Source organism: Triticum urartu, chromosome 4A (assembly GCF_056163025.1).
Source record: "Triticum urartu cultivar PI428250 chromosome 4A, HENAU_Tu73, whole genome shotgun sequence".
Classification (NCBI taxonomy): Eukaryota; Viridiplantae; Streptophyta; class Magnoliopsida; order Poales; family Poaceae; genus Triticum; species Triticum urartu.
The window spans coordinates 559,766,530-559,793,705 of record NC_141876.1 but is presented as its reverse complement, the minus strand read 5'-3'; the positions used below and the strand labels follow the sequence as shown (position 1 = coordinate 559,793,705).

The following is a 27,176-nucleotide window of genomic DNA, read 5'->3' as shown; positions in this document are numbered from 1 at the left end:
GTTTCCAATGGCGCAGGCAGATCATGATAAGGGTACTCGCACCTGAAGTGTAAACATGTCACATGGTTAGTAGACAACAGATAATCTTTGGAGATGAATAATCAAATATTATCATGGATATAAGATTTGAAGATGAATAATCTTTGGAGATGAATAATCAAATATTATCATGGCGCAGGCACATATAAACTACTCTCTCCGTCCCATAATATAAGAACGTTTTTGGCACTACACTAGAGTTAAAAATGTTTTTATATTATAGGACAGAGATAGTAGAAATAAGGGAACAAGAGGCACATACCGTCGGTGTCGGGGAAGCCACGGTGTGCGGGAAGCCCGGGTTTTCTCCTGGAAACGTGACAGTTGAGGGTCAGGAATAGATGTTTTTGCAGATGCCGCATGCTCCCATCTGAAGTGGAACACAAGCTCGATGAGTTAAAGGACAAACTTATTTATCATGGGAGATGTATACACGAAGTTGAATCGATCAACAATGCAGCACCGAGAGAGAGGGAGAGAAAAATACTAGTGTGGCAGCAGACACAGAAACTAGTTTTTTCTGAATGTCGACACAACAGGCAGTACGAATCTAGTGTGGATCATGATTGAGAATTTGAGATAGGAGAACTGAGGATTGTACATTACTTTGTGTAGACGTAGTAACTGGAAGTGAAGACGAGGTGCTAGAATTTGGTCATGTTGCTTTAGGGAGGGTAACTTTATAAGCGAGAGAGGGACGGTGTGATAAAGTTCATACCGTGGTGGAGGCCGCCGCCGGTCGCGGAGCTCGAGCCTCGTCTGGACGTCGGAGCGGGCGGCTTCCACGTTTACATCTGCTACGCGCCGTCGAGATGCCCAATCCACGTCGGTGAAGGGTTGCCCGTCCCCATCAGCGTCGGCACGGATGTAGCGGCCGTCGGGAAGACATGCCGCACGAGCGTATGTGTTCGTGTTGTGTGTTAGGAGCATTGGGTGTGAGTGTTGTGTGTTAGGAGCATTGGATGAACAGTGTATGTGTTCGTGGTGCTTCGTGCTCTCTGAGTAGCCCTCTTTTGGGTTGTTTGTATCGATTTTCGCCCAGTTTTCTTTAAATTAACTAGGCAATTTTCTTCTTTTTAATTAATCGATGAGACAATTCTTTTGCCTCAATTTCGAAAAAAAATGCCGCACGAGCGCGGCGAGGCATGGCAGGAAGGGTAGTCGTTGTCGACCGGGCCGCATAAAGGAGCTTTCCTGTGAAGGGGAAGGGAGCGACGGCGGGCCCCAGCGCGCGCGTATCACCTCCGTTTTATAGCGTGCGCAGGAGAACAGGCCGTGACTCCAACTCGAACTTGCAAAGCGTATTAAGTTGGACATGCACAAAGCGTATGACCGAGTAGAGTGGTCTTTCTTGAAGGATTATGCTCAAATTGGGATTCCAAGAAAACTGGGTAAACCTGATTATGCAGTGTGTATCCTCTATGGATACCGTGTTCGTTTTAATACGGAAGAAACTGAGAGTTTTAAACCCACTGAAGGATTGAGACAAGGAGACCCTCTCTCTCCATACTTATTCTTATTATGTACGGATGGTCTGACTGCCCTTTTAGCAAATGCAGAGGAAAATGGAAATATTTCTGGTATAAAGGTCAGCAGAGATGCACCCTCGGTTTCAAACCTTCTCTTTGCTGACGATTCCCTGATTCTTATGAAGGCAAATGCTATGAATGCGGAGGCATTGATATCAGTATTGGAATCATATTGTGCCTCCTCGGGGCAAATGGTAAGTGTTGAGAACTCCAGTATATTCCTTTACTCCCAATACAAAGGTGGAAGACAAGGCGCAAATTTGCATAATTCTAAATATTATGACTGAAGCACTCAGTGATAAATATTTGGGTCTGCCTGCAAATGTTGGTATGGATAAAAGTGATTGTTTCCAAATCCTGATTGATAGAATCATCATGAAAATAAGTGGATGGAAAGAAAAATTATTATCCGCCGGAGGAAAAGAAATATTGCTCAAATCTGTTGTACAAACTATCTCAGCTTATGCCATGTCCGTCTTTAAAATTCCTAAAAACAAATTGTAAAGGAATCATAGACGCGATGTCGCAATTTTGATGGGGTGACGAGGACAATAAGAAGAGAATGCATTGGATAGCTTGAGGCATGTGTTTTAGAGATATACATTGCTTCAATCTAGCTTTATTAGCCAAACAGGTATGGCGTCTGATTGATAATCCTGAGTCCTTATGTGCATGTATCTTAAGAGCTAATTATTTTTCGGATGGGGACTTAATGAACGCAAAACTAAAGAAGGGGTCCTCTTTTACTTGGCAAAGTATTATGGCGGGAGTAAAATTGCTAAAAAAATGGTTATATTTGGCAGGTTGGAAATGAACAAAATATTAATATTTGGAGAGATATATGGATCCCAAACTGTGCGAATAGGAGGGTCATTACGCCAAGAAGGGGGCACCTTCTTGTTGGGGAACGCAGTAATTTCAAAAAATTTCCTACGCACACGCAACATCATGGTGATGCATAGCAACGAGAGGGGAGAGTGTGATATACGTACCCTTGTAGATCGACAACGGAAGCGTTTGGTTGATGTAGTCATACGTCTCCACAGCCCGACCGATCAAGCACCGAAACTACGGCACCTCTGAGTTCTAGCACACGTTCAGCTCGATGACGATCCCCGGACTCCGATCCAGCAAAGTGTCGGGGAAGAGTTCCGTCAGCACGACGGCGTGGTGACGATCTTGATGTACTACTGTCGCAGGGCTTCGCCTAAGCACCGCTACAATATTATCGATGACTATGGTGGCAGGGGCAGCCGCACACGGCTAAGAATATGATCACGTGGATCAACTTGTGTTCCTCTGGGGTGTCCCTGCCTCTGTATATAAAGGCTCAAGGGGGGGGGGGGTGCGGCCGGCCTAGGAGAGGCGCGCCAGGAGGAGTCCTACTCCCTCTGGGAGTAGGATTCCCCCCCCCCCCCAATCCTAGTTGGAATAGGATTCACGGAGGGGGCAAAAGAGAAAGGGGGGCCGGCCCCCTCTCCTTGTCCTATTCGGACCAAGGGAGGGGAGGGGCGCGCGGCCCATCTCAGGCTGCCTCTTCTCTTTTCCACTAAGGCCCACTAAGGCCCATATAGCTCCCGGGGGGTTCCGGTAACCTCCCGGTACTCCGGTAAAATCCCGATTTCACCCGGAACACTTCCGATATCCAAACATAGGCTTCCAATATATCAATCTTTATGTCTCGACCATTTCGAGACTCCTCGTCATGTCCGTGATCACATCCGGGACTCCGAACAACCTTCGGTACATCAAAACGTATAAACTCATAATATAACTGTCATCGAAACCTTAAGCGTGCGGACCCTACGGGTTCGAGAACAATGTAGACATGACCGAGACATGTCTCCGATCAATAACCAATAGCGGGACCTAGATGCCCATATTGGCTCCTACATATTCTACGAAGATCTTTATCGGTCAGACCGCATAACAACATACGTTGTTCCCTTTGTCATCGGTATGTTACTTGCCCGAGATTCGATCGTCGGTATCCAATACCTAGTTCAATCTCGTTACCGGCAAGTCTCTTTACTCGTTCCGTAATACATCATCCCGCAACTAATTCATTAGTTGCAATGCTTGCAAGGCTTAAGTGATGTGCATTACCGAGAGGGCCCAGAGATACCTCTCCGACATTCGGAGTGACAAATCCTAATCTCGAAATACGCCAACCCAACATGTACCTTTGGAGACACCTGTAGAGCTCCTTTATAATCACCCAGTTACGTTGTGACGTTTGGTAGCACACAAAGTGTTCCTCCGGCAAACGGGAGTTGCATAATCTCATAGTCATAGGAACATGTATAAGTCATGAAGAAAGCAATAGCAACATACTAAACGATCGGGTGCTAAGCTAATGGAATGGGTCATGTCAATCAGATCATTCAACTAATGATGTGATCCCGTTAATCAAATAACAACTCTTTGTCCATGGTCAGGAAACATAACCATCTTTGATTAACGAGCTAGTCAAGTAGAGGCATACTAGTGACACTCTGTTTGTCTATGTATTCACATATGTATTATGTTTCCGGTTAATACAATTCTAGCATGAATAATAAACATTTATCATGATATAAGGAAATAAATAATAACTTTATTATTGCCTCTAGGGCATATTTCCTTCACTTCTAACAAAGATCTCTGATCTTATTAATCAAATCACGAGTACTTGGGATGAAGATTTGGTGAAAGAAACGTTATGGCCAATTGACGCTCAATGGGTGCTCACAATCCCCCTACCGATGCATAATATGTTAGACTTCATTGCTTGGAGTTATACAAAAAATGGTCTTTTTACAGTACTATCAGCTTATTTGGCGGAATGGAACAAACAATATGGGACAAAACTACAACATACTAATGGTATGGGAAGAACCAATGTTAATCCTGTTTGGCGTAAGATTTGGAAATTATCCTGTCCAACAAAGGTAAAGATTTTCATCTGGCGTACCTTACATGGAACCCTCCTGTGCCGTGCCACACTTGCTAATAGGCACATAAAAGTATCACCCACTTGTCCTTCATGCTCCAATGGGGCAGAAGATACGAAACACGTTTTACTCTTGTGTCGAAAGGCAAGAGAGGTATGGGGCAAGCTAGGATTGCATGAGGTGATCAATAAAGCTTGTGTTGTTGATCGTGCGGGAGAGGCGGTTTTGGAATTCTTACTATTAATGCCCGAACAAGACTTAACAATAATGGGTTCTCAGAAAGCAAGTGAACTGATCGCGGTTACATCTTGGTATTTATGGTGGGATAGACGTAAACTGGTTCATGAAGGAAAGGTTCAAGACGCACTCCAAACTTCTATGGGTGCCCTGGCTATAACGGCTAACTATATTGATGCACACCACCCAAAGGCAACTAGTAAAACAGGGGGTTGGAGCAGACCGCCTATGGGTTTTGTTAAACTTAATGTTGACGCCTCTTTTGACCATAATTTACTTAGGGGCACATCTGGAGCTAGTCTCAGAGATGATAATGGAAGATTCATCGTTGGTGGAACTGGAGGATTGATTGGTGTGCCAATGTATTAACAACAGAAGCGTTGGTTCTAAGGTTTGGCCTATTCCTAACACAAAAGGCGGGGTGCAATCGTCTTGTTGTTAACTCTAACAATATAGAGGTGATTGAAATAATGAAGAATGAAGGACATTCGGCGGGACCAGCGGCAACAGTGTTTGATGACTGTTATTTTATAGCTTGTGAATTTCCTTTTGTTAGGTTTGAACATTGTAATAGGGATGCAAATAAGGTGGCTCAGGAACTTGCCAGACTAGCGAAATTTTCAGTCGCGAAGGACTGGTTTGAGGAGTCTATGAGGGATATTGTACGTTTACTGATTGACGATGTAACAATTATCTTTAATCAATAAAGTTAATGTTTATTTAAAAAAACTCGGACTTGCAAACGCTCTGCTATACATAGAGAGCTTGGAAATCACATCAATCGATGCCAAAGCGGTCGGGAAAAAGGAGAGAGAATAAGTATGTATATGTATATAATAAACCTATAAACGTATTACTGCTACTTACCACAAATACAAGCTACTCTTTTTTTTGGGGGAATTTTTTTTATCTATTAGCAAAAAAGTCTGTGCGATGCAACGGGTTAAAGAAAGCACTAAAATTGGGTGGACCAAAGGAATGCATTAGTAATTGTAGGAAGTAAAACATATAGAAGGACCAAAATCCCAAATAATACATTTGCTCAGGGCACTACAACCACAATGGGAAAATTTGGCTTCTCAAATGTCCATGGACGCGTCCAACCAGTGGTGTATGTGCTTTGAGCCCTTATTTTGCATATTCCTTTTTTTTCATTCATTTTCCTATTGGGGGTCTGGTTAGGTTACCTTTTTTCCTTCTCTCTCCTATCCAGACGGTGTCCGGATTGTCCGCCCAGACGTTTGGATAGGATTTGAATGGACTGGTTGTAGATGCTCTTAGTAAGTGAAAATTTGCTACTGGTCAGAAAGCAGGAGCTGAATAACAATACATGGAATAGCCATAATTTGAACAACTGTACATAAAATTGCCATCATTGAGATCTTCAATCAAATTTCCAATAGTCAAGTCATCCTCTGACAATACTGATAAGGAAAGCTTAATTAGATTTTTTGATGGAAGATTAATTAGAGAAATATTCAACAGAACTCGCAACAAAAACCCAAAATGTCAATGTCCACCACTGTGTTGCATAGCTATCGTTCTTTTGGGATCATCATTGCATAATTTTAGAGCACCGTAATGCTGGCTATCACCATACTTTTTGATGATTCAGTTTATAACGCATGTTCAGAAAATGCAAGCTCACCTTCTCCATGCATGGCCTCAACCGAGACTACGAGTCTAAGATTGAGGAACAAAAGTAAAAGAAGACCCGATCGTCAGTTGAATAAAGTAAATGCATGTGAACAATATAAAATTAACCGGAGGTATATTCCGCTATCTTACCCTGAATAAAGAAGACCCAATATGAATTGCTACATATTTTATGGGCTTGGAGAAAACAACGGGGTACACATATGTAGGCACCACAACCGCTCCTGATCTGTACCACGTCCTCCTTCACCTCTCCGCCCCATCCAAGCACATTCCATCTAAAGCACCCCGCCGACTTCACCCTTGGCCTGCATCTCTCTGCTGCCTGGCTTTAGTAGCCGGTCACGGCACACTGCACGAGCAGGCCGTGCTGGTCAACACAGCAGCGCGGCCGTGGATTTGTTAGCGCCTCCCAGGGCCTGAAGCCAAGTGCACCTGACCATGCAAACGTTGCACCGGCATCTCCTCGAACCAGTACTGCCGCCGCCCGACATCACCCGTCTACTCACTCCCGGAACAGGAGGTGGATTCCCACGGGTCCGTTCTCCGCCGTCTCCTCCTGTTTCTTGCCTCACTGGAGTCCAGCGCCTCGCTGGAGGAGCACCAGCGTCGCCGCCGCCTCACGTCCCCGTCCACTCACTCCCAGAACAGGTGATGGATTCCCACAGATCCGATCTCCGTCGTGGCGCGGTGAGACAAGGCAGAGCGTGGCAGGAGGTGGAGGTAGGCTGGAGGTCTAGATGGGATCGAGAGGAAGGGTCGTTGGATATCCCTAAATTAGTACCATCTTATTTATATTACGATTTTTTATATGAATCGTAAAAGCATATTACGACTGGGCAAAAGCGTATTGTGACGGTGAATCCATGGAAACAATCTGTGCTTTATTATTAGGGAAAGATTCATCATCAATCGTGACAGTACAACAAACACCAGAAAAGAAAATCTAGATCCATAGACCATCGAGAGAGACGACTACAAGCATTGGAGCAGGCAGAGGACGCGTCACCATCAACGCCCCTACCTCACCGGAGCCGGGCAAAACTTGTTACTACAAGCTACTCCCTCTATTTCTGAAAAGTAGTCCTATAAATTTTGTCCGAAGCCGAGCGATGAATTTCTTTAATTAAATTTATAGGAAAAGCTATCGAAAACTATGATATCAAAACTTGATTTTTTTACGGGAAAACTTCTGATCTATTCATCTTCAATCATGGATAATAATAATTTTTAATTTTATCTATATCTGTAAACCACATAGCGACGGCCAGAAACACTGAAGCGAGCCCAATATTAATATCGCTAGATACATACTAGAATCTATTTTTTATATTATATCTATTTAGTATTGTAGACTTGTAGTTATTGATCGTTTTTCTTACAAGCATGCTCAAACCACATGTTTATTGGGCGGAAGCCTGCCGTCCTCTTATTCGATTCGTGATCCGACAACTTGGGATTGCTCGGATTCTGGCCAAAGCGAAATCCCTGCATGCTATGCTGGCAGCGGTGACACCCGCGGGTGGCGTCCCCTTCTTGAAGACGCATCAAAGGAAACCCTAGCTCCAGTTATCCGGATCGGATAGCGGTGGCGTCTCCGCATCATTTTTCTTCATGAATGCGCCGTCTTGTTGTTGGTTTTGACTACTTCTCATGATGACGAGTTTAGTTGTGTTTTTCTCTGTTTGGGCTGAGCACCCCTTACTTCTTTGTTTCGGGCACCATGTTCATGGCTGTTGTGTTTGTGTCATGTGTTGTACCATATTCACACTCGTTCTAAACTTCTTCTATCAATGAGATGATATGCAAGTTTTGTGTATTCGTAGAAAAAAAACTTAGCCCCTTGGCACAGCTCTTATGAGGGTGCTTGGATCCAAGGGACTATTTTTAGTCTGACTAAAAATAGTCTCTTTTAGAGGCTAAAGTTCCAAGCACCCCTGACTAAAAGAGAGGCTAGGACTAGTCTTGAGGCTAAAATTTTTTAGTCATAGGAAACCTACTAAAATATGTATTAGCCTTCTCTCTCCTCATTTAATTTCTCTCATTTAACACATGCGAGTTCTGGATTGGAGAGTTTGGAGGATAATAAATGCTCAATAACTTGATTTTAGTCTCTTTAGTATTTGAATTCAAGCATGGATGAGGCTAGCAAGTTTTAGTCCCACTACTTTTAGTCATGAGACTAAAACGTATCCAAGCACCCTCTATGTCTCAGCCCATGTACCCCACTTCTCCACGGTTGTCAGGTACAGGAAAAGAACTTTATGATTAAACATTGTTGAGGAAATCGTTAACTGGTAGCTGCTCGGTCGGCTGGTGAGTAGGAGATTAATAGGCTAATCGGCAAGTTAATCGGCCATTTAATCAATTAATCGGATGATTTATCGGGTAATCGGCTACTCGGGGACCCTATGAGTAGGGATTAATCGGCAAGTTAACTGGTTAATCGGATGAATTCTTGAATAGGATGATTAAATGTAGGACTCTTAACTTTCACTAAACTATTGATGCCATATATAATTGTTCCCACCATCCAGTATAATATTCCTGCCATGCACATATCCTAAAAAATGGTGTCTAGAGATCAATGGTGTTGAGTGAACGATGGTCTCGTACAACATTATTGCGTACAAGAACAGTCGCCAGCATGAGCGAACAAGGGGATTGAATCACAAAGCTCCAACCCTAGCGAGCGGACGTGGAGGGCAAGCTGCAGCCGGCGGGGAGTATCGTGTGACCACGCCTAAACTGACAGTCGGCCTTAGAGCATCTCCAACAAGCGTTGAACGCAGCACGCGCAAAAAACAGCTTTAGCGCGCGCCCATCGTCTGGTTTGGTGCGGCGCGCAGCAACCGCTCCAGCAGCCGCGCTAAAATGCAGCGCGCGCGCCGCTCCAGCAGCGCGCAAAAAATGTAGCATGCACGCTCATTCTACAAACTAGAAATGTAGGCATTAGAAGCATAAAAACTAGATAGATTGCATAGATTTTAAACGATACAAAGGTATTTTACATCGGAAACATAGATTGCATAATAATAAAAACGACAAACGATAAAAAACGAGATAGATTGCATAAAAAAACTACTCTAAGTCGCTATCATCATCACCATTATCATCCTCGGCGGTGTCGTTCGAGGTATCTAGCCAGATGTCCAGCCACCGATCATCGTCCGGCGTGAAGAACGACTGCCCACCTGCTGCAACGAGATCGGACTGCGCATTCACCAACGCCTTCCGCCGACGCCTGTCCAACCGCTCCTCGCGGCGCCTTCGTGTGTCCTCCTCGCGGCGCCTTGCCCAGTAGACCTGCTCGTAGGCGACGTCCTCCGGGTGGCGCCGGCGCCACTCCGCCATGACCCGCTCGTCCTCCTGGGCGACGAGGAGGCGACACTGCCGCTCGGCGTGCTCCGCACGATCTTGCGCCGTGTTCAGACGAGGCGGCGGGGCGACGTCGAGCGTCTGCTGGAGCGTGTACACATCTTGGAAGTTCATCTGGCCGCGCGGCCGGCCTAGGCGCCACGTCGCCGCGTCGTACGCGCGGGCGGCCTCGCGCGCCGTCCCGTAGGTGCCGAGGCCGAGCCGGAGATCGCCGGAGCATATCTCCGAGTAGTAGCCGCCGTTGAGGCGCAGGCGGACGCCGCGGTAGCCAGACGCTCCTCGGCGGCGTGTCGGTGGAGGGGCGCTGGAGCGGTGGAGGCGCGTCGGTGGTGGGGCGCTGGAGCGGCGCGTGGCAGAGAGGGAGAGGAAGAGGAGAAGAGGTGGCGTGGAGAAGGCGCGTGGCGCGCGCCGCACTTTATAGGCGCGTCGAAAGCGATGCGCAAAAAATGACGCGCGAGCTGGCGCCTTTTCGCGCGCGCGCAAACAGTTCCCGCGTGCGCGAGTTTCCCGCCGCCGCTGGAGCACGGCAAAACGCCCCGCGCGCGCTAAAAGCTGGGTTTACCCCACGCGCGCGTCGTTTGGCGCGGCCGTTGGAGATGCTATTACTAATTATAGTTAACAAGACAGACTAAAATAATATACTATGGAGTACTCCCTCATTTTCGGTTTATAAGGCTTATCTTAATTTTTTTTGTTTTTTCAATTTAAAAGGGCTCATCTCCATCTCATTTTTAGTTTCTAATGTGCATTAAATCTTTGCATGCAGGAATAAAAAAGAAACACACCAATGCATGCAATGTTCCTACTCATCTAGTGGCCAAGCATGCATGCACTGTATTTAATCCAAATTAATGCATGAGTTTAATTGAGGTAATTTTGTAAAGTACAAGATACATTTCTTCACTCACAAAATGTTTTGGTTGATGAGATTTGAGATTTAAGCCCTATAATCCGGAAGGGAGAGAGTAGGAAATTTTGAGCTTGTTTGGACAAGAGAATTGGGAGATATAATGACTATTTTGCTAAACAAATTTAAATTTTGGTATAAAAACTGTATTTTGCAAAAAATCAGAAAACATTCAGTAAATATTACATGTTTCCAAATTTCAATAGTAATCCAGAAAATTATGAGATTATTTGGACAAAAGGACCGGGAGACAATGGCTATTTACCTATCCAAATTTTCGTTCAACATTTGATATTTCTTAAAACATCCAGAGAAAATTAAGTAAATATTATACATGTTTCCAGTAGTAACCTGAATTTTGTAGCTTATTTGGACAAATTGATTGAAATATAATTGCTATTTAGCTACACATATCCATTTTTTGTTCGAAATTAATATCTTTTAAACATAAAAAAATGCATAAATACTACTCCCTTCGTGTCAAAATAAGTGTTTCAACTTTGTACTAACTTTGATACAAAGTTGTACTAAAGTTTACACACTTATTTTGGGACGTAAGATAAATGCGATGGTATTGCAATATATTTTCATGTAAATGTATTTTCCCAAATATATTTTCATCGTACTAAAGTTGTACTAAATCCATATGAAAATATATTACATGATAAATGTGATGGTATTGCTATATATATTGCATGATAAATGCGATGGTATGATAGCAACACCATTGCATTTATCATGCATATTTTCATATGGTACAACTTTAATATGATGAAAATATATTTCCATCGTACATGTACTTTCCCAAATATATTTTCATCATACTAAAGTTGAGACAACATATTTTCATCATAATATATTTTCCCAAATATATTTTCATCGTACTAAAGTTGTACTTATATTTTTATCTAAATATATTGCAATACCATCGCATTTATCGTGCAATATATTTTCATATGGTATATATATTTTATTATAGATATTAGATTTGGGAAAATATATTACGGACTTGTTCGTTTGCACCTCAGATTTTCTAAGAAAATACTTTTTTTTCATATAGTGAATATTTGGTAATATAGATATATATAGAGAGTTTAGTGATTATAGTTTTGCACTTTCATATAAAAAATTTAAAACAGATCCCAAAAGCGAACATATGCTTGAGGGATACTCAAACCAACTGACGCCTAGCAGGTACAATGTACTTCCCGCTTCCCTGGCCATCATCTCTTTTGGCCAAACCAGCATCCTCTCTCTTGGCCGAATTAGCAGACATTCTTGCACAATCCGATTTTGCCAGAATAGGAGGTTCTTCAGGCCTTCAGGGCACTGGAGGAGAATCATAACACTTCAGTAACATTACTAATAAGTACCAACTACACAAGATATAAACATTACCTTGTATATACGTCTTATCTCAGCCTCCTCATCCGCCAGCCTATCATCCTCATTCTGGATGTATGTAGGTACATCATGGCCAACATCTCGTTCTGGAACCATACCACAACATAGGTTGAATGGGCCAGAATAGAGACCATCGTAGAGTATTTATCAGCATTGACAGGGTGCTTCAAATCAACATTTCCGTAACTCATACAGCCATAACATCGCCCTTGGGCAAAAAAAAGCATGTGTACACAGTCAGTACATACGTCTGGGCATGAAATGGCTTAGATATTAAAACTATGCTCCCTCTGGTCCAAATTAATTGACGCAACCTCTATACAATATCTTACTTATATTGTATAGAGGTTGCGTCAATTAATTCGGATCGGAGGGATTAGTAAAACTCAAGGATAATGGATGAGATGATGGGAAACATGACACTATGGGCAACGAAATGACGTCGATCAGAGAAATGTGACCACAAATTATATGAACATAACTTAATATAAGGTGGAAGAAATACCATTGTCACTAGGTTTGACCATACGGATACAATTGAGCACATATTCTTCATTTTCTCCTTCTATTTGTGTCACTTCAGCAAAGAATAGATTGTTGATGTCGCCGTGAAAATCATCAGCTCTTTTAGTCTTTGTAGTAAAATTGAGATGATAGTACATATTGAGGCAGCCCATCTCCCCCATATAAAATTCTCGGAAGATCACAACAGCATCAAGTTCATATGCAAGATCCTGAAAAGGAGGCATGGATTGTATCAACAATTAGTACATGAATATAAAACAATTAAGAAAACGATAGAGAGTGAGGGTGGGTAGGAGGGAGAGAGAGCAAACCCCTCAAAAATGGTGATCCTCATTGGACGTGGAGTAATTGAGCACGAGCTCAAATGAGCTTGTTATCCACGTCGTTGGTTAGCCCCTCTAGATGTGTGCCATTAATTTATCCTAGCGTCGGTGGTCATCCAGAAATCGGGTACTGTTCCGAAATACGTCCCCGGCAGCGGTGTCCAGTGGGCCAGATTTAACGCTGGGGAGGACGGCAGTTTGCCACCGGGGAGGTGTTCCATGGATCAGAATCAGAGCCGCCGTCTGATCCGTGGATCAGGAAATTCGCTTTACCGTCTCGCCGCACGAGTCGAGTTGAATCCAGAGTCCAGCCGTCTTCTCTTGCAAAGCGACTGACGATTTGAAGGCGACGACTGGGAGATAAAGGTCAGGAGCGGCAGCGGCGATCCAACATGGAGTTCTTGATGCAGCCGATCGGCAGGTACATCGATCCTTTCTTCGCCGCGCGAGGTTGTCTGCATTTTTCGGGCGTCTGGGTCAGCTTGTTGACAGCGATTTGTTTTTTCCCTTGGTTTAGATCTGCTGTGCTTGAGGAGATAGAAGAGAGCCTGGTGCCTGTCCCTCTGGTTGCCGATGGCGAAGTGGTGGCGGAGCATGCTGTGCGGCAGCATCACAGGGCGGCGGACAGCGGCAAAGCACAGATCAGGAGCGGAGGCCGCAGCGGGCAGAAGGGATAGCTCCCCTCCGACGCCCGAGGGGAAGACGAATCCCCAGGCGCCCGGATGGAATAAGAGGTCAGTGGAAAAGCTTCCGTATGTCATCAGAGATGCAAAGATTTTAGTAAAGAAAAATTGACATCAGTAAAGAAATCAGGCAGCTATATCTTTCTAGATTCAGAGTATTTAGTACAATGCATTTAGCTGAACCCTCCTGATACGAGAGATGCAAAGAAATTAGTGGAGGAAAATTGGTAGCCCTAATGAAATCAGGCAGCTGTAATTTACCGGGTTCAGCGGGTTAACTCCATTGCATTCACGTAGTTGAAATTCAGATGAGAAAAAACTTCCTTATGTCATCAGATAAGGAAAGATTTCAGTAAAACAGAGTAGTTTGTGCACTGCATTCAGTTGTAACTCATTGATATGCGAGATGCAAAGATTTTAGTAAAGAAAAATTGAGTGCGGTAAAGAAATCAGGCAGCTGCAGTTTGCTGAGTTCAGAGGAGTAAGTACACTGCATTCTAATTATTGATAGTCAGATAATGAAAAGCTTAATTATGTGATCACAGATGGAAATCAGGCAGCTAGAGATGTATGGGTTCAGAGTAGTTAGCAAACTGTATTAAAATGAAACCATTTGATATGAGAGATGCAAAGATTTTATTATAGAAAATTGGATTGCAGAAAAGAAATCAGTCAGCTATAGCTTTGTGGATTCAGAGCAGTTGGTACAATGCATTTGGATAAATCATGCCTACTGCCTGGTGTTCGCAGACTGAGGCTTGGTGCTGCTGCACCAAGCAGGACACCATGCCCAAATCGAATCAGTGCATTCGACAAGGCTGTCAGATGTTTTGCAGAGAAACTGGCTGAAAATGTGATCACACCTGTTCTCGGCATTACATTCGACTCCTTGGGCGAGGCTTCTGGTGATGCTCTCACTGATTTGTTGTTAGTAAATCAGATACAATGGAGTACAATTTTTATCTGAGAAGCTCATGAAAAGCGTGCACATAATGAAGACATGCTTGGTTTCATTAGGGCTAAAAAATACCAGCTAAGCATATAGTGAAGACATGGACGAGGGATGCTCGCGACATTCTGCCACCTCATCTGATACAATACCAGAAGGACAGTATGCAGAACAACCCTTTTTCGTACAGAAACTTCACGATGTACATGCACGCAATGGAACTAGTCAGGCTGGGCGACACTAGTTTTGAAGCCTACAATCGATTAATGGAGTTGTTCAAGTCGAATTTGACAGTGATATTACCCTATACAGAAGTTAGGGATGGTCTTGGCCTCGAGGATAGACTGGCAGACAGGGGGGCTGTGGTGAATCAGACCCCCATGGAGCTGGTTTCGGCGGAACAAAACATGAACGTCAAAGCAACTACTGCTGTTTTAGCTAACAATGATTCGGTTTCGAGGACAAGCAGCAGGTTGGAAGGACTGCTGGCTCCAGCGAAAAAGAAAGATATGGGATGGCCAACGACAAGTACGGAGAAGGCTCCATATGAAAGGTCTAAGCAAGAGGACTAGGTTTTGCATGATATGCTGAAAACAAGGGCATAAGCAAACTACATGCCCTGATGTGGTGATGTCCCTAAGCAACCTCAGAAGCCTGCCAAATGTAAGAACTGTGGCTTGCAAGTAGAATGCAGTTTGAGGGGCACCAGCAAAATAATTGTAATAAATAAAGCAATGGAACTAAGGCTGGCAAGTAGAATGCAGTTTGGGGAATGCACTGGGTAGGAGCTGATGGGCTCATGAAGTCTTTTCAGTTATCTTATTTGCTATTGAGGCATATGCCTGTAGGTGACATGTTTTAGCTTCGGCGTAATCTAGACCATGGTTAATTTTTAGGTGTTGACATGCTTTTCGTAACTCTGCATTTTGGCCAGTGGCTAGGTAATGTAATAAGTCGAACTGTGTTCCAGCTTGGCATGTCTGGTTTAGTTTCAAATGTTGGCTTGTCCCCAGGTTTTCATGAATTTGTGCATGCTTTTGAAGGTAAAACCCTTAGCCTTGGATTTTAAGAAATTGACTAGGACTACGGGAGGACAACTACTGCTGCTGAATTTCAGAATGTGTAGGTTTAATATGACAGACTACTGCTGAATTTTAGGAAACTAGTGCTGCTGAATTTTCGAAATGTCAACGGTTAATATTCAGCTTATTGCAATCTGTAGGGCCCCTTGGATTTTATAAATTGATGCTTATTATGAACAGAAGTTCGAAGTAATTGACCATATAAATTAGTGCTGCTGATTTTGGAAATGTCTAAACTTACTAAGACAAAACTAGTTCGAAGGCATGGGTTTTCCACTTTTCCTGAATGTATGTAGCGGCTAGACAGCAGCGAGTGTGTTTCATCTAAATTTAGGCCCTGTAGCACTATGCAAAATACATAAAGTTGTGACCGATCACCATAGCCAGAGATCAAGTGTTTGTACAAAAAATATTTGTTCAAATTATGATTAGGCACTAGTGATAGTTACGTTTTGTGTGAAGAATATCCGGTGAGCTTTTCAGGAGTCATTTTTGCCCAAAAAATAGGTTTAATTGTAATGTTTTCCGAGTATGTTTTGAAATTTCCATGATTGTGCAGAAGTATGATGAAAGAAATGTGTTAAGTATATGTGCTCCACTACAAACAAACAGTCTCGGTCAGGATGTGTAATCAGTTTGCTGATTTGTCATGCAGGACTAGGGTTGGATTAGCTGGCAGGACGAGGATGAAGTTGGTTCCGGCCAAGAGCAGCGTCATGCGCTGGCTGTCGGTGGAGCAGCGTGGAGGCGCGACACGGGGGAGGCTCGGCTGCTGCACCTGTGGCTGCATGCGCACATGTGCTGGCTGAATCTCCGCCTGGCTGCCATGGTCGAAGTTGTGGTCTCGCCTGTATCTCTGCTGAAGGGGAGCCAACGGGTGCATAGCAAAGGGGGGTTGCAGCACGTACGGCTGCGTCAGCCCTGCACGAGTCAGCTCCGGCAGGTACGTGTCCGTGGATCTAATGAACCCGCATAGCTCAGCCTGCATGGATTCTAACTTCAGACACGGAGTGGGGATCCAAGCTCCAAAAGATTGTTCTTCATGGCAGATGGGCACTTACATCTTTCCTGACGCATTTGTAGAAGCAAGCTCCGGCGCGCGAGGCGAAGGTGACCACCTTGTCGAGGTAGCCAGGGCAAGGGATGGGTGGCAGCACTTCCTGAGGCTGCGAGGAAGAAAAGTGAATCTTCCAGAGCAAGGGTGTGTGCGGTCGATGCAGTGCATGTATATATTAAAAAATGTTTGCTGGAATCCACCGTTCGGTGTGTAACGGCTGAGCCGTGGACCACGTCGCTAGTGTCCATCTGAGCCGGCTAGTGCTGGATGATGGACGTCCCAATAAATGCGGTCGGTGAGTGGGCCCTAGTCTGTGGAAAAGCAACTCATACTACTCAGAATACGCAGTAAAATACATCTCCTGATGCGAATCTTAGCGCCAGACGATGGCTGGGATAACAGGTCCATCTGAGCTCGAGCTCAGAATAGGACTTTCGATCCTCATTGTACTTGTCCAGTAAAGCTTGAACCAAAAGGCTGATATTCCTACGGTCCGGATTTCCTTTGGAAGAGTTCTTCCTCGTGCCATCAAGCCAGTAAAGCTCGTGTCTTACTCCAATCTCCGCATGCGAAAGCCCATCTGTGCACCTAGTTCAGGTCAGAGCATTCTACATGTTAGTACACTGTAATTTCTGACATGCAGCAATCCATGTAAAATTAGAGAAAATTTACATTATTGGAGAGCGCAGGTCATCAAGATGGCTAACGATAGCATTCTCAGCTTCCTGCAAGCTCTGGAATGGCCCACCCAGACGAGGATACGTGTGGAATGAGCCCGCAACATCTATTCTGATGAAAAACTGTATATGCCAACCAGAAGGATTACGAGCAAAAACAGGTGGAGTCGATTGCCGTGACATTGGCGAGATGTCACGAGTTACCGCCTCCGCCTTCGTGGAGGAAGAGGAAGTGTTTTTGTTGTTTGGCACGTCACGATAAGGGTACTCGCACCTGAAGTGGAACATTGTCAGAAGGTCAGTAGACAAATTTTTTTAATCTTCAGAGATTGAATAATCCGTATTATCATGGATAAACTAGAAACAATGGAACAGAGACACATACCGTGGAGGCAGCGACAGATTGCGGGAAGCCCGGGTTTTCTCCATGGAACAGGAGATTTGAGGGTGGGGAATAGACGTTTTTGCAGATGCCGCTTGCTCACGTCTGAAGCGGAACACAAGCTCGATCAGTTGAGGAATACCTTATTTATCAATGAACCAACCATCTACTTAATATGGCAGCCAGCTGCATAGCAGAGTAGCAGGCACGAGTAGTAGAAAGCTAGTGGTGGATCATGATTAAGATATGATAGCGGAGGATTGCACATTACTTTGATGTACATGTGGTAACTCAAGTGAAGACGAGGTGCTAGAATTTGGCCAAATTTGATTCAGGTACAGTACAATGACTTACAAAACAAAGAAGCGAGAGAGGGGCGAAGCTATGAAGTTCATACCGTGGAGGCTGCCGCCGATCGTGGGGCCTCGTCTGGACGCCGGAGCGGGTGCCGTCCGCGTATACATCTGCTACGCGCCGAGCTATCCCGTCCACGTCGGCGGGGAGTCGTCCACCCCCGTCAGCGCCGGCACCGACATAGCGACTGTCGGAACGACTTGTCGCACGAGCGCGGCGGCGAGGCATGACCGGACGGGGTTGAAGGCGGCCCCGTCAAGAGGTCGGAGTGGACCTTTCTGTACAGTACAGATGATGGTCGTCCGGCGGGAGAGACGAGGGGAAGGGAGAGGGAAGCTACGCCTATGCCCTCAACGCGCGCGTATCGCCTCCGTTTATAACGTAGCAATGTATATGTACTAGTAGAACGCCCGTGCGTTGTCACGGGCTTTTAAAATTTTTTTGTTGAGTTGTATAAACATAATGGATGTAAATTTTCACATATAGAGATAAGATAGTACGGGAATGTTGGTGCTTTGTCACGTGTTACGAAAATATTTTGCTAAAATTATGTAAACACAACGCATGTCCAATTTTGCATGCAGAGACAAGATAGCACGGGCACAATGGGGGTATTTATTGAAGTCCAATTCACTTGTAAAATTGATAAAAGAGATAAATTAACAATGTATACATATAGAGCGATGATCCAATTAAAATTCTATTACAAATTAATATCTATTGTTCCTTGTTGTTGTGTTTACGCAATTCTCACACAATATTAGAAAATGGTGTTTTTAGCTTCATTCACATGATATTTAAGTAAGTATAATAAAAACTTCTTCCTGAGCCTACATTGGTCAGCTACATTTTAATCTTACTTTATATCATAGTAAATGTGCTGCTGTAATCATGGAGTAGTGCTTCTAGCATTGTTGAGAGTACTTACAGAAGTGACCATAATCCATAGTACCTGTATTGCTCCTGTTGCAAATCCCAACCCCAACCCGTGCTCACTCTCAACCCTCACTTTGATCACAAAGTCCACTGACTCCCGTTCTAAGTGAGCCAGTTTTCAACACCGGCATGACAGTTAGCAAGGGACAAGGTGGGAAACCGCCTACAGATATTATTCACTACACGCATATAGCAATTTTTTCTAAGTAGATAATGCTATCAGAACATGCACTCAATAAAAAGATAATGCTATTCATCTTATATATATCATCAAAAACTTGCCTGCACCAAATTTGTACAGAAACAAAAGACAAAAACACCTTAACGTGAGATATGATTTTCTAATCCGGCGGCAGCGCCACTCCCTTGATAAATCACGAGCTTGTGCTCTAGATTTACATGCTTGATCATTCTCTTCCCCGTCGGTCTCCGCCTCCGCTCCCCAGCCTTGTTGTCCTCCTCCCCTGACCTCCTTGGCTTCAAGTAAGTCTCGTACAAAGTTTTGTCACTTTGTCTAGATTTTTGGCCCCAAATCATGGGCGTCCTCAGTACACGCACCTCTGAAAAATAGAGAGCAACCATATAAGCTTAAATGCTTGGCCAAGGTCGGCTTAAAAAACGGACTTCTTCCTTGGTTGTTGTAGAACTACATGGCCTGAGCTGCAGTTATTTTATATCTGCTATTTTGCGTTGCCAGCGTTCATGTGTCACCTCCAACCTGCATCAGCAAAATATGTAGGCCTCAGTAGTATACTGGACAACTCCAAACCTCATGGAATTGCATAATTTCCATACACCTGCATCAGGCTTTCCTATCAACTACTCAGGTAAGAGTTGAAACCGAGCTCAACCGGTAAGCAAAAAAAATTAGAAATCAGTTCAGGAAAAAATGTCACGCCCTTCTCGAGTCTCGACAGTATGCAAGAATCATGACTAAACACTATGTGCAGACATGGTGAGAGATGCCACCAGATGTCACGGTTGTAGACCAGAAAACAGCTAGCCATTCCTATTATACAGATTTGCAAGTCTTAGGATGTGGTAAAATTCTAGGTAAGCAGGTTAGCACTGCCGTACTTGTCATTTGGATCAATACGGCTGTTATACATCTCTGACCTCCTCAGTCCATCAGTAAAAGAGCAAATCATGTAAGGCTTGTTCATATAAGTGTGCATGTGCAATGCACTTCTTGTCAGGAACAAAAAATTTGAATACACAAAGCTAATGTAGAGAAACCTGCAGAGAAAACCAGTACCAGGACATAGTAAAAGTAAACTCTGGAGGAAAATAAACCTGCATTGACCATATATGACTATAAACGACACAGCTAAGAAAGCAGTTCCATGCTTTCATGTGACAAACTTCAATAATGCTTAGTAGTTTGTACAATATAATATAAGCAAATATGAAAATGAAATATGGTAAAATCACCCATCCATGGCAGTTTAACCAAATTATGTAAGTTAACAAGGCAGAAGCAGAAACAGAGTTTTAGCATGTTACATTTCAAATGACTGTAAGATATCTAACATCAAGGAGTGATCCCGAAATTCATACTCATAGCAGCCAGAGAGGACATTAGCGACCTCCGTAGGTAAATTGTACAGGAACATCGGTTTCTCTTTCTTCAGGACAACTGACTGATAAATCTCATCTGGTGATTTGGCACACCAAGTCTGAACGCCACTGAACATCTCAAGAATGCTCCAAGCGAAACCCCAACGAGTCAGTCTCGTAACTAATTGGGCCTCTGATGTTTGGTCGCCAATGTTCTGGGGCATGTAATTTGGAGTCCCAAGTCTTTGGATAAGATCTGGATTTGGCAGCGGAAGTCCAAACAGCAAGGATGGAATCCCAAATCCCCCAGCTCAGCATGGTCATTGTCATCAAGGAGAAAATTACAAGACTGAAGATTCTGAACAAATATTCCCCTGGAGTGTAGTTGTAGCACACCATGCGGCAAACCAGTGCCATATCAGCAAGTTACAGGAAATCATAAAAATATGTAGTACTACTGAAGAAGACATCTTCTAAACAGAGCATCTGAAATTCAGTGCATACAGTCAGAGGCGTGTTACCTCCAGAAATCCCTATCAAAAGACACTGGTTTCCTTCCATGCATTACATATGCCAAAAGATACTAAGCATAACATTAACCCATTTAGTTGTCTAGATAACCAGATTAAATCGTAAGCATTACATGGTTATATTTCAGTGAAAAGGAATACTGTTGAATAATGATTGCCAATGCATGTCAGCATGCATAATTCCAAAACCACATGTTTAATCATTTAGGGGGCACATACATTTATTTTCAGAGCCTGCAACTCATAATGAAATGCTAGACAAGTTTATTGTCCTACTAAATATATGAGGAAATTATCAATGTCAAAGTTGTTGTGTCTAATGCCAAAACTAAGTACTATATCAGGTCTGGTTACTGAGATGGTGTTCGGTGTGAAGATTAGTTAACAAAAAAAAGTGAAAATACTTGTGTAATTAGAACAACAAGAACTGTAAATGTATGGATTTGGATTTCACAACTTAATGCCAACTAACACCGCATTAGAAAGAAGGAAAGCCTGGTCCAGTATACTTTGCAATGAAATTTGATTGAATCATTAGAGCCATGTTGAACAATACCCGGCGGACGTTCGCTGGTGATGAGGTCCCAGTGAACACACACAGAACCGCACAATCAAGATCCTGTGGATGGCTGTTTCTCAAAAAATTGCACTAAATTAAAGAACTGCCATGGCAGTTTATAAAAAATGCCCCTTGCCCCTACCCTAAAAACTACCACTTGAGTCGTTCACATATGCCATTCCTGGCATACAAACGGCATCTTGTTTTTTTCACTTTCCTAAACAAAAAGCAACAAATATATACTCGCTATTTCATTTTGACAATAACAACAAGCTACGTCAAACACTCAGTTTTAAAAAAGCTCATGTTTCAAAATAATGTAGCGGCCTAGAAATTGAAATATATTTTATGCTTTCAGTAATCACTCTTGTTGTTAGATATTTGTGATGTGAGCAAAACCATTGTACTAAATATATAAATTGAATCAATACAGTTTATTTTACAAAAGCACACAATACAGTAATTTAGGATATACATCAGAGGTCTCTATAGAACCTAAGCATTTAAAAGGAACATATTTTCACTCATGCTGCCATAACAATTTGGCAATGAGAATCTTGTAAGAACTACATTTTCAGCGATACAATCAAGAAATTATCAATTCCTAAGGCAACCAAGAACTACATTTTCAGCTCTTCACGGGCAGGGAGAGAAGGGGGGCATGATCGGCGGGGCAGAGTTCTTTCGGAAGGACAGCGTGGTGGGCAACATGGACGGATACCTCAGCTACCTGTCCCTCGAGTATGACTTCGTCTCGGACACCAATCCTGCTTGGTAAGACTTCCCGGCTCTTTCCTCCCTTCTATCCGTTTAGAAACTGAAAAGGTTGTGATGCAAATTCGATTTGTTGCTACCTGTATTCAGACTGATCTGCTATGGGTGCGGTTCCTTGTGGCAGAGTTCTTTATATTCCAATTAATTTCAAAGCAGATGATAAACTGAGATCTACTTGTCAATTTATACTGTATCTCAGATCTCATTTGTGCCTTGAATATTAGCTTCTTCACGGCAATTTCAAAGTTACATGTACCATAGCCAATCAAAATCTGCACCATATTAGTCTGATGCTTTCTTACCCGCTCATCCTGAATTAGTAGGCAGTTAGGCACTTTCCAATAGGATCAGCTTTGTTGTACAAACTCACTTGTATTTTCCATGTTATTTGCAGGGTATCTTCATTTTGGAAGCAGGAATCCTTTCCTCATAAGATGGATGAGCTGTAGGATTTGATTCTGTTCAGCTTGAATTAGTTTTTCATCATCATGTTCTTTGTATTAGGAATTCATGCCTTCCAGCTCTAATTTTTTCGCATTGTTAGTGTATGCTGGGAGTCACATTATTATGCTGCTAGCAAACAGTAGGATTGGAAGTCTTACTCTGTAGGTTAGTAATATCTTTTCCACTATACCGAGGTTCAGCAATTTAATTCGTATTAAGGTCACACAAGCAGTTTGGTTTTCAGATTTGTCTTGACAAACATATTTGGTTCAGCAATTTAATTCATATTAAAGTCACACAAGCAGTTTGGTTTTTAGATTTGTCTTGACAAACATATTTTGCAGATTATCCTCACATATGAAATTGATTTCTGCAAGTTCCTTTCACTTCTTATTTATTTCTTCACTTGGTTATGATGTACTGCTATTCGTTTTCATGATGATTCATGCGTTTTGTAGTTTTCACTGACAGAATCTTGTCTTGAAACAAGATTGGTTCCCATTGTTACAGTGAAGTAGCTACCAAGCAGCGAGGCCATCGAGTGACACGAGACCGCGGGACGGCGTGAGAAGAAGCAGGGGGTGTCTGGCGGGATGGAGAAGACCACAGGGAAGTGTGGCGATGGAGTGCAATCCCGAAGAAGAAGAACATTGCAAAGAAAGACCCTGGCCAAGTGCCACCCAATTCTCTTTCACCGACCCATCTAATGGCCATCAATTCAATTGGTCCAAGCTGTTGTGTTGACCTTCCCATTGATCCACTACATCCTTGCTCAGCTGGTTCTGCTATGTTTCTTCTCCATGGCATTGCTGGTTGCCGGCGTGCCTGACATTGCGCCTTATGTGACGTGACATGATGCTCCTCTACGTGTTCTTCTCACCCCGGTTTCCATGAGGAGAGATGTTGTTCTGTGGTTCTGTAGTTCTACTCCATAGCAATGATGGAGTCACCTCCATATGGATAGCAATTATCTCGGGATCATGGTGAGGTTACTAACTCGACCCTTTGTTTGGCTCTGTTCGTGTGGATCTATTCATGTGCATCTGTAAACTTTATTTAGGTACAAGTATTGTTCTAGCACTTGTGTTTATTATTTTTGTAAAAATAAGATTTATTGATCTCATTAAATTGAGGTTTTATGTTCACATGAAATTCTAACTGAATTTGCTATTCAGCTGACAATTCCAACAATTTTTTGTATTGTATTTGCATGTAGAGAGCTGTCTACGCAACGGCCAGGGGGCATATGCTTCTCCTAGCACTAAGACCTCCATCCTATTTGAGCCAGAATGGCTTTGGTGCCCTCTCTCGCTCATGGTGAGGCCGTGCATGCTTGCCATGTTGTGGCTACGAAATCTCAGACTGAGTCGCTTCGGTCGGGCACTATTCAGGTACAACTCACTTTCCTCCACCATTGTTGGTTGCTGTGCATCACAGGCTTGACGAAATTTCATTGATGGTGTCGATCTTGCTCTTGCTAGACCCTCCTTGTTATAAATCTAACATGCACCCCACGTTGAATTCAATGGCTCGCGAGGCGGCGGATTTTTTTAAAAAAATCTGCCGACCGACGCGTAGCATTGCCCAAATTTACAAGACTTTTTTAAGACGAAGGGAGCACTATACTAGTAGGACAGAATGATGGTACCTTCTACGTCCTAAAATATAGTGCATATTATACTTTTTGTGAACTTTGAATACCATACTATAAAAGCAATATCATCAGATTTATCATGAAATACATTTTCATAAGGTATATAGATATGTAGGGTTTAGGAATTATAGTCTTGCACTTTCTTAGTAAAAAAAAACATATGCATAAGGGAATACTCAAACCAACTGACGCCTTGCAGGTACAATGTATTTCCCTTTTCCCTGGCCATCATCTCTTTTGGCCAAACCAACATCCTCTCTCTTGGCCAAAACTGCAGGCATTCTTGCACCATCCGATTTTGCCACAATAGTACGATCATCAGGGCACTGAAACAGAATAATAACACTTCAGTAAAATTACTGGCAAGTACCAACCCCAAAAGATATAAACAGTACCTTGTATATATATCTTATCCTAGCCTCCTCATCCGCCAGCATATCCTCCTCATTCTGGATGTATTCAGGTACCCCTCGATCGACCAAACCGTACCCTACTTTGTGTGGGTGAGAGTGGCGACCTTTATATTTATCACCATTGACAGGGTGCTTCAAATCAACATTTCCATAATTCATACATTCATAGCATCGGCCTTAGGAAAAAAAACATGTGTAGACAGTTACTACATATGTCTGGGCATGAACTAGCTTAGATATTAAAACTACAGGAAAGCTAAGGTAAACATGACACTAGGGGCAACCAAATGACATCTACCATATAAATGTGAGCACGAACCGTATGAACAAAACTTAACGTAAGGCGGAAGAAATACCATTGTCATTGCGTTTCACCATACAGAAACAATTGAGCACATATTCAGCACTTTCACCCTTTATTTGTGTGACTTCAGCAAAGAATAGATTGTTGATGCCACCGTGAAAATCATCAGCTCCTTTAGTCTTTGTAGTAAAATTGAGATGATAGTACATACTGAGGCAGCCAATCTCCCCCATATAAAATTCTTGGAAGCACACAACACCATCAAGTTCATATGCAAGATCCTGAAAAGGAGGCATGGATTGTATCAGCACCTAGTACATGAATATAAGACAATTAACACAGACCTGGTAATAGGACAGAGACTGAGGGCAAGGAGGAGGGAGAGAGAGCAAACCCCTAAAAGATGGTGATCTTCATTGTACTTGTCCAGTAAAGCTTGAACCAATCGGCTGATATTCCCAGGTTTCGGATTGTCTTTGGAAGATATCTTCCTTGTGCCATCAGGCCAGTAAAGGCAATATCGAACCGCTATCTCCGCCTCCGAAAGCCCATCCTTGCGCCTAGTTCAGGTCAGAGCATTCTATATGTTAAAAACATTGTAATTTCTGACATGCGAAAATCCATGATAAAGTTGAGAACATTCACATTATTGGAGAGCGCAGGTCGTCGAGATGGCTAGCGATAGCATCCTTGGCTTCCTGCAAGCTCCGGAACAGCCCACCCAGAGGAGGATACGTGTGGAAAGAACCCACAAGGTCTGTTCTGATGAAAAACTGTAAATGCCAACCAGAAAAGTAAGGAGCCAAAATAGATGGAGACGAGTGCCTTGACGTTGGCGAGACGTCGTGAGCCGCCGCCTCTGCCTGCGTGGAGGAAGAGGAAGTGTTGGTGTTCTTTGGCTCTAACGCCCCGCGGGCACACCATGATAAGGGTACTCATATCTGAAATGGAAACATGATCGGAAGGTTGGTAGACAAGAAAGTTTAAAACTATGGAGACGAATAATTCCATCGTATGATGGATAAAATAGAAACAATGGAGCAAGAGTCACATACGTACCGTCGGCCTCGAGGCCGCCACTGTTTGCCGGGAGGAATATACGTTTTTGCAGATGCCGGATGCTCCCGTCTGAAGCAGAAGAACACAAGCTCGATGAGTTACGTCGATAAAGAACAACTTATTCATCAACTAACCATCTATCTACTGAATAATATAGAAACCGGCATAGCAGAGTAGCAGATACAGCAAGTAGCCGAAAGCCAGTGGATCATGGTTAAGTTTGGATATAGCTGAGAATCGCACATTTCCTTTGTGTAGATGTAGTAATGGAAGTGGAAGCGAGGTGCCGGGAATTTGGCCGTGTTGCTTGAGGGACAGTGGCTGGCTCGTACTCCCTCTGTAAACTAATATAAAAGTGTTTAGATCATTAAAGTAGTGATCTAAGTGTTCTTATATTAGTTTACGGAGGGAGTAGAAAAATAGAGCAGTGAGCGAGAAAGGAATAGAGTTCATACCGTGGGGGCTGCGGCCAACTGCGGAGCCTCGTCTGGACACCGGCCTCCACGTTTGCACCTGCTACGCGTCGAGGCATCCCATCTGCGTCGGCGGGGACATAGCGGCCGCCGGGAGGCATGACGGGAAGGAAGGGGTTGTGCGGCGGTGGATGCAGCCGACGGTGGCGCCCCGCCCGGACGTCGGTGATGGCTTCTCTGCAGAGACGGTGGTCGTCGCGGCCGCGTAAAGAGAGCTTTGGTGGGGAGACGAGGAGAAAAAAGCAGACGTGTGCTGTACTATTTGTTCTTCATGTTTTGCTTGGAAGCGGAAACGGACATAGACCTCTCGGAAAGCAGGACGGAAACGGATACTTGCCAAAAACGAGCACGGAGCAAA

General features: G+C 43.5%; 4 protein-coding genes and 1 long non-coding RNA gene across 5 annotated transcripts; 1 reads left to right on the top strand and 4 right to left on the bottom strand.

Annotated features, from left to right (window-relative positions):
• Positions 1–9,475: 9,475 nt before the first annotated feature.
• LOC147976613 (uncharacterized) lies at positions 9,476–11,955 on the bottom strand. The gene is made up of 2 exons (XM_087520919.1): positions 11,865–11,955; positions 9,476–10,185 (listed from the first exon to the last, which is right to left on the bottom strand). The coding sequence occupies exons 1-2, from the start codon at positions 11,953–11,955 to the stop codon at positions 9,476–9,478; spliced, it is 801 nt and encodes a 266-aa protein (XP_087377045.1).
• Positions 11,625–18,839, bottom strand: LOC125552764 (uncharacterized). Its single transcript, XM_087520918.1, has 5 exons — positions 17,375–18,839; positions 17,059–17,290; positions 12,589–12,817; positions 12,078–12,291; positions 11,625–12,008 (listed from the first exon to the last, which is right to left on the bottom strand). Exons 1-4 carry the CDS (start codon positions 17,665–17,667, stop codon positions 12,092–12,094), a joined length of 954 nt encoding a protein of 317 aa, XP_087377044.1. The 5' UTR covers positions 17,668–18,839; the 3' UTR covers positions 11,625–12,008; positions 12,078–12,091.
• On the top strand, positions 12,960–17,328 carry LOC147976612 (uncharacterized). The gene is made up of 4 exons (XR_015601603.1): positions 12,960–13,352; positions 13,449–13,665; positions 16,301–16,588; positions 16,729–17,328. It is a non-coding gene; the product is annotated as an uncharacterized LOC147976612 (long non-coding RNA).
• Positions 18,840–19,287: 448 nt separating the features above from the next.
• On the bottom strand, positions 19,288–22,326 carry LOC125552767 (uncharacterized). Its single transcript, XM_087518921.1, has 3 exons — positions 20,555–22,326; positions 20,129–20,287; positions 19,288–19,769 (listed from the first exon to the last, which is right to left on the bottom strand). Exons 1-3 carry the CDS (start codon positions 20,830–20,832, stop codon positions 19,718–19,720), a joined length of 489 nt encoding a protein of 162 aa, XP_087375047.1. The 5' UTR covers positions 20,833–22,326; the 3' UTR covers positions 19,288–19,717.
• Positions 22,327–24,131: 1,805 nt separating this feature from the next.
• LOC147976611 (uncharacterized) lies at positions 24,132–26,064 on the bottom strand. Its single transcript, XM_087518920.1, has 5 exons — positions 25,932–26,064; positions 25,681–25,846; positions 25,339–25,567; positions 24,965–25,158; positions 24,132–24,895 (listed from the first exon to the last, which is right to left on the bottom strand). Coding segments are annotated over exons 1-5 (741 nt in total). The 5' UTR covers positions 25,934–26,064; the 3' UTR covers positions 24,132–24,745.
• Positions 26,065–27,176: the final 1,112 nt, after the last annotated feature.

What these genes read in the sequence shown, in the direction of transcription:
- LOC147976613 (XM_087520919.1), bottom strand. Translation starts at nt 11,955, where the DNA reads ATGTCTGCTAATTCGGCCAAGAGAGAGGATGCTGGTTTGGCCAAAAGA. An exon ending in GTACATTGTACCTGCTAGGC is followed by an intron (nt 10,186 to 11,864) that starts GTCAGTTGGTTT and finishes GCGCCTATAAAG; the next exon opens with TGCGGCGCGCGCCACGCGCC.
- LOC125552764 (XM_087520918.1), bottom strand. Translation starts at nt 17,667, where the DNA reads ATGTTCCACTTCAGGTGCGAGTACCCTTATCGTGACGTGCCAAACAAC. An exon ending in TAAGATTCGCATCAGGAGAT is followed by an intron (nt 12,818 to 17,058) that starts GTATTTTACTGC and finishes CCTCCTTTTCAG; the next exon opens with GATCTTGCATATGAACTTGA. An exon ending in GGTCAAACCTAGTGACAATG is followed by an intron (nt 12,292 to 12,588) that starts GTATTTCTTCCA and finishes TTTTTGCCCAAG; the next exon opens with GGCGATGTTATGGCTGTATG.
- LOC125552767 (XM_087518921.1), bottom strand. Translation starts at nt 20,832, where the DNA reads ATGCCCCAGAACATTGGCGACCAAACATCAGAGGCCCAATTAGTTACG. An exon ending in ATCTTACAGTCATTTGAAAT is followed by an intron (nt 20,288 to 20,554) that starts GTAACATGCTAA and finishes TTTTCTCTGCAG; the next exon opens with GTTTCTCTACATTAGCTTTG. An exon ending in CGTATTGATCCAAATGACAA is followed by an intron (nt 19,770 to 20,128) that starts GTACGGCAGTGC and finishes TTGCTGATGCAG; the next exon opens with GTTGGAGGTGACACATGAAC.
- LOC147976611 (XM_087518920.1), bottom strand. An exon ending in GGTGAAACGCAATGACAATG is followed by an intron (nt 25,159 to 25,338) that starts GTATTTCTTCCG and finishes TTTTTTCCTAAG; the next exon opens with GCCGATGCTATGAATGTATG. An exon ending in GGATAAGATATATATACAAG is followed by an intron (nt 24,896 to 24,964) that starts GTACTGTTTATA and finishes ATTCTGTTTCAG; the next exon opens with TGCCCTGATGATCGTACTAT.